The following is a 10,696-nucleotide window of genomic DNA, read 5'->3' as shown; positions in this document are numbered from 1 at the left end:
AATAATGTTTTAATTGATGGCGGTCCACTTGGTGTTTATTCAAAAAGGATAAGGATGAAACTTGTCTAAATTTCACATTCATAAACCAAATTAAATAAATTCGTTTTAATTATGCATTGGAGTTATAATGCTCCCTCTTGTATTAAAAAAAGCACAAACTTTCTTTACGTTAATAATGTCACTTAGTATTTTAAGTTTTTTTTTTTTTTTAAGGAGGTGTTAGGCAGGTGATCGGAAAACATTGAATGGAGATTATGCCATTTACATGTTTCTGGAGGCAAAATCCAACGTTGGACCCCAAAAATGATGGGCTATGGCTTGTAAAGTTTGTCCCACAATTCTGTTATATAGGCCGAGGCCGTTAGCATTTTTTCGCCCTTGTCACGCAAAGTTCCCCATCAAGGCATTCCAACTTGCTCATCGTACCGTGAAAAAGTTTCTCTTGGAATCTCATCAGCTATTTCGTTAATAAAAAGGAAAAATCCAACATCAAACCTTATCTAATTTTGACTCTCTTTAAGTATGGTTGCTCTAAAAGAAACCGAAGAAATCATAAAACTATATATGTACACCACTTTTTTTATTCTTTTATTAGAGAAAATTATGAAAAATAACCTTTCTCATAAATCTAATTCAAAAATATTTTTTATTATAATTTTAATTATTTTTAGTCAATTTTTGACATGATTTAACAATAATATCCTTTAAATAATTTTAGACAAATTAAAATAGTTTCGATTTTTTTTGTTTCTCCATTCAAATAAAAATTTCAAAATTAAATTTCTGATTTCTCTCTTGTTAAATACTATATATCTCGCCATCTAACTCTTTCTCATCATCTCAAATATAGAAATGACATCAAGATATGCATTCTAAATTTTTAGATTTGTTGGTTTATTCATAGAATCCTAAAATTGAGGAGTTGAAATTGATTAGATATATCTGTAAATTAGAATACTATATAATGTTAATAACTTAAACCTAATTGCGAGTAGGCAAATTAAGTAGTTATTAAGTATTACATTATTGGTTTTTAAGTAATGTGTCACTGATTTTTATGTAATACGAGATTAATTATTAGGTATTGTGTGCCTTAATCATTACGTCTTTGATTTTTAAGCATTGTGTGATTACTTTTTAGGTAATGTTTAAGTGACATAATACCTAAAAATTAGTCACGCAGTACCTTACTAATCAGTTACGCAATACCATATCAATCAGTTACGTAATATCTAAAAATTAGTCATATAATGTCTAAAAATTAGTAACGCAATGCCGAAAAACTAGTTACATAATATTTAAAAACTAGTTACGCAATATCTAAAATTCACTGAAAGTACCAAATTTTATTTAAAAAAATTAATAACTTTAAATAATACATTATATTCTATTTAACAATATAATCAACGAATATGCCTATTTGACGAAAAATACTCAAAATACTCAAAAGTTTTTCCTCATATATAAAAAAACTACTCCAAATTGCTTAAAAATGTTCAAAATATTCAAAAGTTTTTCTTTATATATAAAAAATTACTCCAAAATATTCAAAATACTTAAAAGATTTTTTTTTCTAACAAAGAATACTCCATAAATGAATGATCTGGTAAAGAAAGCTTAAAAGATATAAGTCGATTTGAGACGCGAACCTAAACATATGGGTCAGTTTCATTAACGGTAATTTAGTTTAAAATTAATTTCTCTTAATTAAAAATAATTAAAACTATAGAGAGATTATTTTCAAAAACACTTTATGTATGAGAGGTATTTAAAAAAAACGTTTTATTATTAGGTCCAAGTTGAATTTGATCTTGATACTATTTCAATATTAACAATTTAATCTCTATATTACAATTTTTACAAGTTTAATTTCTGTATTTTCAGTCAATGCATGGAGTAAAGACAATTATTAATAGTGTAAATATTCAGCAGCCAAATTTGTTGACTGGCCGCGGATTTTTTTTTTGTTAAGTGACACTCTATTTTACTTAATCATTTTAAATTTTTTATCAGATTATTTCTATTATTATAATAATTTATAAAAAAAAAACTTGATATAAAATAAGTAATCAGCTAGCAAAGTCCACTTGTCATGCAACGGGTGAAAAATATGCCACGTTACCTAATTTAACAATTGAATAATCTCATGATTAAGGATTATTCGAAATCCGACATTTGATAAAAATTTAAATCTTTTAAAATTGTGATAGATTAATGATTAAATCTTTAAAATTTGATACAGTGCAGGTGCCGGTTTTCGATTTTAACAATTTTATTACGGTATCGCTTAGTAGCATTAGCAAACCCCTGATTTATTCCGTTTGGAAAACAGGGGCTGCTGGAAAAGCAAATTAGTCAGTTCAACACTTAACAAAGTGCAAAGCAAGACAGCATCATGACCCGATTAAGAAGCCTTAAAAATCCGAACGTGACTCGATTAGGAAAAAACGAGACGTTCAACGATAATCCTCATCTTGGAGCAAATGCTTATGTCACGTCAATTAGGAAAAAAGCGATCACTAATTGCAATACCGAGGAAGTCATATTGCAATTACAACAAAAGGATCAGATCGAAACTCAGAAAAGTTTATTTATTTTTTTAAGAAACCAAGCCGAACAAACTTTATCCCCAACGCATTGGCCCTCCCTTCCTTTTCATTTCACTTTCTTCACTCGGGGCCGTTTTCTTCCTTTAGCCCACCGTTTCTTAGTCACCGGATTGAATGTGCCAAAATGGCGAAAGGATTAGATTCTTCCGGAAAATGATTACACTTAAGCTAATCTGGGTTTTACGATTGGAAATTCAATCGAACTCATCCACGTGTCCAAAGTTTATCCTTTGCCATTAGGATGACGTCAGCTTCCATGACTCCATTTTTACTTCCCGCCCACGGCAACAGCTGATTATTATCCTTCCGATTCCCGTCTTCTATTTTTCTTCTCTTGTTTCTTGTATTTAGCCCAACAATGCCAGGTCTAGCCCAACCCCGAATTTCAGTTAAAAAGAGTGCAAGTGAGTAAACCGTTTCGATTTCTGTCTCCAAATATTGATTCCCTTGGCCGGGATGTTAAATCTCAGACGCTGGGTTTTCTTATACATACTAACGGTCGTCGTAGCAGCGGCACAGCCAACCGCCCCACCAAGGGGAGACTCGTACGGGCTTTACTCTCACTTCGACCCCTCAATCGCTATCGTCGTTATGGTCCTCGTCTGCGCTTTCTTCTTCGTCGGCTTCCTCTCCATTTACATCCGCCAGTGTAACGAATCCAACGCCATTGCCACCGCGTCGGCCGTGGCTGCAGCTTCCCCTGGCGAAAGGTCTCGGCGGAAAGGTCTTGATTCGGCCGTGATTGAGAGTTTCCCGGTCTTTATATATTCTTGCGTGAAGGACCTTAAAATGGGGAAAGGAGCGTTGGAATGCGCAGTTTGTTTAAGCGAGTTCGAAGACGACGAAGCGCTACGTTTGATACCGAAATGCAGTCACGTGTTTCATCCCGATTGTATCGACGCTTGGTTGGAATTCCATGTGACTTGTCCCGTTTGTCGAGCTAAACTCACTCCCGATTCCGATGCAAAACCAGTAGAGTCAAGCTCAAATGTCACTGAGTTGAACTCGAATAATAACGAGTGGTCAAGTCCTCCAATAACTCAACGAGTTGAAGAACAAAATGAGCTCGTCATTGACGTGAATGAAGAAGCCCGACCGCAAGCGAAAATAACGGGGAGGTTTCCACGGTCTCACTCGACGGGTCACTCACTTATTCAACCAGGGGAGAACGTGGAAAGGTATACCTTGAGATTGCCAGAGGAAATTAAGAAGCAAATTGCGAAAAGCGGGAGGTTGAAGCGGACGAGGAGTTACGACGTCGTGCTGGGAAGGGAAGGTAGTTCTAGGAAAGGCGAAGGAAGTAGTAGAGGGAAGAGTTATATCGATCGGTGGGTACTTTTAAGGACTCCACCGCTTGTTTCGAGGACGGGTTCCGTGAAGCCTCAGAAAGCTGGCGCTGGAGATGGAGATGGGTCGAATTCATGGAGAGGGTTGACGTCCGTTAAAGGGAAGTTAAGTTGTCTTAACTTGAAGGTTGAACAAATTGACAAAGAAGAATCCTCGGCTCGGCCGCCGGTATAATTGTTGTTCAATCTGTGTACTACTGTAATTATAAAATTAAAGTAGTTTAGGGTTTTGGTTTTTTAGTTTAATTCTCGATTTGGATAATCACAGCTCCATCAAAAGTAATGAGAAAATTAATTTGGGAAAGAATGGATTAACAAATACTATGGTAATCCTGATTTATCCCATTTTAATCTTGCTTAATAGTATTGTTTGATTTTAATTTTTTGGGCGGAATCTTTTAGAACGGAATCTTCATCTGAATAGGGTTCGATTGGAATGTGGAAGTGGGGGTGAATAAATGTAGGTGAGGATCTTTCATATTACCAAGTTTTAAATTTTTAATGCAAGCTTGGTCCATGAGTGCAAGTTGAAGGCAATGGTGAAAGGTTAGGCCACGTCTTTGTCGGAGTAGAGAAGAATCGCTTTGTAAACAACGCAACCAAGTCATGGCAACACATGTGTAGCGCATTCATGAGAATCATCTGTTCCACTTTGGATTACCCGTGAACCATGTTCTATCTTAGAGAAAATGGTATTAGTATGGGGTTATAGGTGCCAAATTTGGCAAGATTTGGGGTAATCAGACGCTCATGAAGAAGGAAATAAAATGAAGATTTGACACGACTTTTTTTAAATAGAGATACATGCATTTGTTATTAGATCAAAATATTCAAACATTTGTGATTAATTCAGAATATTCAAAGGTTCTAAACCAAAATGATCTTGTTGCTTTAATTGGACTAAAAACAGGTAAACTGAGTGCACTCAGTATTTGTATTTGTATTTGTCTTCGCCTTGCATGAAAATGACGCTAAGCAGATTGGGTGTCACGTGACAGTCTGAAATCGACCCAGAAAGACAAAAGTTACGAAACCAAAGTCAGGTTCGATGGACTTAAATTAGGCCCATTAAACAGCTCTTGTTGTTGGGACCCAAAGTCAGGTACAGCATAATTCCTTATGGTTTTTGTTGGATTTCTTCCTTCATTTTCTTTTTTAAAATATAAAATTAATAAGATTATTAGATTTCCTAGAGGTGACAAATATGATTTATGTATTTGTTTCGAGGAAAACGACAACTTGATCCTAAGTTTTGAAACATATTTCTGCTTAATAGCAATGTTGATTAATTTTGAAATGCAGAGTACAATAGTACATGAATGACAAAACATCATGGTTTTTTTTGGTGAATGACATTGATGTGTATGTAAGCAGAAAAATGATAGAATATATAATTTTTACATTCCAGTAGTTTGTCAACCACCAACTAGTTTTGCGATTTTAATTTTTTCATGCGAAGGCCCTCTAAATCTTAGTTTACATGCATGAATAGGATGGAGGTTAAACTCAAGTTTTGATACGATCAAGCATTGAACATAACAGAAGTTTAGAACAAAAATTATTTGTTTTTCTTTTCATGAATTTTAGGTCACAACTTACATGTATGAATTATTCACTAAATTAAAGAAAAGCTATCCATGGTTCAAAGCTTTTTCCTTTTTTTAATTTTTCATCTTTTGGGCCCAAACCCAAAGAAGAGGGAAAAAACAAACATATAAAGCTGAGTTTGACTTTTGATAACGTTTGAATTAAGTTGTCAACTTGTCATTTTCTAATTTTCTTTCTACGAGGGGCTAATTTTCTTAAATCTCAATTAGCTATTTCAGTGATAGTTATCTAATTAATTGATAATGATATATCTCACAATCAGTTCATAAATGTTATAGACATATCCCCAGGACCAGATAGAGAGAGGTTTTACTTGGCCCGGTGGGTAAACCGACTAATTAATAGTATGACCTGGAACTCCACAACTTGTTCTCGTGCTCGTATAAATATTGATTAGTAAATTAACTTGATACCAATTGGAGTTATTGCTCAGGTTCAGGATAAGAGCTTAGGCTTGAATGCTGTTTATTTTCTATCAAACATAGTTAAAAGTGTTATAGATTTTACATTAATAAGAATGAAATGAATATTGAATTTATAAATAAAATCTTTTATTCACTTAGAAAAATATGTTTTTAGATATGTGTCTTTTCAATTGAAAACATATGCCCATAACATAAAGCTTAAAAAAAAAAAAAAGACAATACAATTTCACCATATGTTGTCACATAATTAATTATCAAGGGACGCTCAATCTTTCTTCCACCCAAAGTCTCTTGTCTTCACCACATTTTGTATAATAAACAAAATGATTGATTGACATTGATATCACATTGAAGGTTTCCTTTGGGTTTGGAGCTTGGTTTCTAAGCTAAAGAGATATTTAACATAAAAGGGCATCTTTAATTACATGGCCTTTGGGATGAATCTAAGGTATAGCTGAGAATAGGAGTGGTAGTTGCAGAAGCACTTAATCAGAAATGGCTGCTCATCGGACACGGAATCAAATTGGTGGATGGAGCGGACCCAATTTGCGCAGGTCATTTGTCATCGTCCTCAATAAATAAGTCCAATCTAGTGTTGGCTGCTCAGTGTCAGATCTATTTAATTCAATACTACTTGGCAATTTGGGGAGGGGGAATTTGTTTAATCCTCTTGAATTTCTTCAGACAAAGAAAATTGAAGCATTTTCTACTCTCTCACTATCACTTTGAGAAGTGAGCAGGTCAATGCGTTGGGGTCTTGCGGTCAAAAGAAATTATTAGTACATTTGCTGGATCACGGGATGAAAATATTATAAAAACGGGGTTTGAGTTATCTTAAAAGTGAGATTATCTCGTAATCATTAAAACTCAAATCTTGAACAATATGCTGTTTAAATATGATGCAACCGCAAACCTTTCTTTGCAGCTTTATGCATAGCCTAGAATTTAGAGAAAAAAACTAATAGCAAAGTGTCATTAGCTTCATGGCTGATCATAAATCCTTGAAAAAGTTTTCCCTTTTTCTTTGCGAATCGAGAGGATGAATGCATAAACACGGCAAGTTATTGGAATTGGCTACAGTTAACAAGACAGAGGTCAAGTAGAAGTTTTAAGTATTTTGAATCGAATTCAACTCAGATTATATAGTTAACTTTGAACTTGATTAATCTTCACTCAAATATGTAGAGCTGTCCACACTTGAGCTCATTAATGACCCTAGTCATAAATCAACAAAATTTTTAAATAAGCGCATTATTTACATAATTAAGTGAAGATTAATCAAAGTTGAAACTGATAAAAAGATGGCTTGAAAGGGTCTGATTTTTCAAAAACATCAGCTCTTAAAGCTTAATATTTCTGCCATATTAGTTGGCTTTTTATATTAAAAAAATAAAACAAAATGTTTCGCTATATCTCTGTTGATTTTCCCAAAAGTTTGACCACGTGCCCAATGTCAATGTGTCTACGAACAATCCTTGTGCCTGGAAAATAAAAAAATAAAAAAATAAAAATCCTTGCAACGTGAGAGTGAGCGCATTTAAAGAAACGCCGCTACGGCAACCATAATGAAATCAGCCCCACAGCATAACCCAGGCCTTCATAAATTCCCAGTCTTTTCCTTTCTTCTTCGAATTTCTTTCTTCTTTCTTCTTTGTTCGTTCCTCTAATGGGGCGCATCACAGTTATCAGGGACTTGATAGGAGTCATCAAAGACAAAGCTTCTCAAAGCAAAGCAGCTTTGCTTTCCAATCCCAAAACCTTATCTCTCCACCTTGCCTTGCTAAGAGCCACAACCCACGACCCCTTCACGCCACCAGACCCAAGGCACTTGGCCGCTCTACTTTCCTTCGGTCATAGCTCACGCGCCATCGCTGCCACCGCCATCGAGGCCCTCATGGACCGCCTCCAGACCACCCGTGATGCCTCCGTTGCCATCAAGTGTCTATTCATGATTCATCATATCATCAAACGTGGCAGCTTTATTCTTCAAGATCAGCTCTCTGTTTTCCCTGCCACCGGTGGCAGAAACTACCTTAAACTTTCCAACTTCAGAGATAATACGACGCCGTTAACGTGGGAACTTTCGTCTTGGGTTAGATGGTGCGTTTTGTTTGTTGCTTTGCCATTTTGTCTCTGCTTTTGTTTTCACGAAATTCTAAGCATATTTCGCTCTGAATTGATCAATTTTATAAGAAAAAAAATTGTAATCCTAATATTAATTTTATAACAATTCTAAACAAAAATTTTGCAGGTATGCCTTATACCTTGAAAGTCTGTTGTCAACATCAAGGATTTTGGGGTTCTTTCTATGTTCAACTTCAAGCAGTGTAGACAAAGATAAAGAAGAAGAGAAAGTATCGTCCCTGATAAACAGTGAGTTGATTAGAGAGATAAACTCTTTGGTGAATTTGCTCGAACAAATTTCCAAAAGGCCCGATTCTTTACATGCTAATGGCAACATATTGGTGGAGGAGATTCAGGGATTGGTGGGTGAGGACTATTTGTCATCAATCAACGAGGTTTCCATCCGGGTCGGTGAGGTTAGGGAGAGACTGAGTAGTTTGAGCTTCGTTGACTCGGTTGAGTTGGTGTGTGCTTTGAAGAGATTGGAAGATTGTAAAGAGAGATCGTTAGCACTTTCGCAAAGGAAGAAAGTGCTGATAGATACTGTTTGGGGTTCAATAAGTGAAATAAAGGATCAAGTTGGGAGCAGTAAAGTGTACAGGGAAGAGGGGAGATTGTTGACAATGGGAAGCAGGAACAAGGTTAGCGAGTCAGCTCGGTTCGGGGAGCCAGTTCTGAAGCATGGCGACTCAGTCAAGTTCTGTTCAGGGAGGTTTCCAAGCTTCAATAATCTTTCTTTCCGAAGTTACGAGTCGGTTGAACCACGTGCCTGACGGAGATTGTAAATTCTACTGTACAAACCAATTTGAGATTGTATGTATTCTACTTGCAAATTAAGAATCGGTTCTTCTCACTAATTAAATTGTTGAAAAATATAATTATTATTGGAAAAAAAAACTGGGATTAAGTGCTATCAAATGAATTTCACGTCTCATCTTTGATTATTACTTTGAGCTTGGCGGTATAATAGTCCGTCCCTTGTAAAGCCTAAGAGATTGTTGGTGTTGTTAAAATGAATTGATAGTGATGTTCGTTGGTGGTTGAGCAAAGCCAGGACCAAAACCCAAGCTGGTTTTAACTTTTCACAATGTTAAATAAAGAGGAAGCAAAACATAATCAGTTAGGTTTGTTTTCGTTATCAAAGGAGTCGCTTTGTCGTGACCAAGTCATTCGATTAACACTGGAGTGGCCGGGCCCTCCGTTCCCTTATCAGGCCAACCTTTTTTGAATTCCTTCTATTGTTATTTGTCAACGCCATTAACATCTGCGGCCACTCAATTCCTCGTAACATATTGCCTACGGCTAATTCCAATCACTATGAAATTTATAAAATAGGAGACAATTTAGTTAAACAATTGTTAACATATATGACATGATTAGTAAATTTTAGAATAAAAAATTAATCAAATTAATTGACTAAATTGATGAATTAATCATAAAATTAGATGAAATTAACGCATACTAAGATTCAAATCGAAACAAAATGTTATCAAAAAATAAAGTTAAATAAAAAGAAAAATTGAATAGTATTGGGTCCATTTTTGATCCATAAAAGTTTACTTGTGAAAATTAATTTCGACGGAGTAAGGAGCCCAGTCAAACCTAATTACTTGTAGGGGTAACCTACGCTGATTGATTAACCATTTGGACTAAAGGTGTAGGCATGGGAATCCCTCTGAAAGAATAATAATAATAATGCAAAACCCATGGTCCACTTAACCGCTAGTAAGGACGCAGGCGAACGTTAGAGCACAATCATGTCGCCAATTTGTTTGTGTAATGCGCTGAATTCCGTGTCATAAAGCCTCATTTTTCAAAAGCAAAATACAAAGTGTTGTAAAGTTATGACAGTTTGAAATTTTGCATCGATGAAGTGACTGGAAGCAAGGAATCCTATTAGCCGCACTCACTGGCCATGGTGCTCCGCGTTGATACGATTCCACAAGCGAATCCTAAAAGGGGATCTTGGGGTGTATTTGCTTTGATGGAAAAATGGAAGGCAGAAAGCAAAGATTTAATTGACACATTCAACACGTAAAAAACTAAAAAAATTGATTTCATGTTGGCAATTTATGGTGACTTCCTTCGAGGAAAGCTCAAATTTAAACCAGCTCTTTTTACTTATTTAAAATAAAGGGAAGAATATGCTTAAACCAAGTAATTTTGGAACTATTTACTATTTACTTGGCAAGTAAATCGTTTTATTTACTATTTGAATTGTATAAAAATGTGATGAGGGACGGAAACAATGGACATGAAGCATGAACAAAGCAACACTAAAGAGTGAATTAAAGGAAAAATGGAAAACCATCATTGTATGAAAATTCTAAACTCAATGTCTAAACCAATGAATACACTGTTTAGTACTTTAGTCCAAATTTATCTGTTTTTTATTCTGCAGGCGTTAAAAGGACTGTCAGACACAGCAAGCAAAAAAAATGAAGTAACAGACGTTAAAAGGACAAAAAAATTCTAGTATTATATTTGAATGTTCTAAAAATAAAAATAAGATAAAAAATTAAGAGAAATAAGGTCCCACCGAGATTTGAACTCGGGTTACTGGATTCAGAGTCCAATGTCCTGA

The 10,696-nt window shown here is 35.2% G+C and overlaps 1 protein-coding gene and 1 pseudogene across 1 annotated transcript; both read left to right on the top strand.

Annotated features, from left to right (window-relative positions):
• The first annotated feature begins 2,633 nt into the window (after positions 1–2,633).
• On the top strand, positions 2,634–4,631 carry LOC110409462 (E3 ubiquitin-protein ligase ATL6 pseudogene; annotated as a pseudogene).
• Positions 4,632–7,530: 2,899 nt separating this feature from the next.
• LOC110409285 (putative clathrin assembly protein At4g40080) lies at positions 7,531–8,974 on the top strand. The gene is made up of 2 exons (XM_021418581.2): positions 7,531–8,088; positions 8,240–8,974. Exons 1-2 carry the CDS (start codon positions 7,655–7,657, stop codon positions 8,883–8,885), a joined length of 1,080 nt encoding a protein of 359 aa, XP_021274256.1. The 5' UTR covers positions 7,531–7,654; the 3' UTR covers positions 8,886–8,974.
• The last annotated feature ends 1,722 nt before the right edge of the window (positions 8,975–10,696 follow it).

This window comes from Theobroma umbraticum, unplaced genomic scaffold (assembly GCF_002168275.2).
Source record: "Theobroma umbraticum cultivar Fairchild unplaced genomic scaffold, ASM216827v3 scaffold_44.0, whole genome shotgun sequence".
NCBI lineage: Eukaryota > Viridiplantae > Streptophyta > Magnoliopsida > Malvales > Malvaceae > Theobroma > Theobroma umbraticum.
The sequence above is the reverse complement of the archived record's forward strand: the minus strand, read 5'-3'. Positions and strand labels throughout refer to the sequence as shown.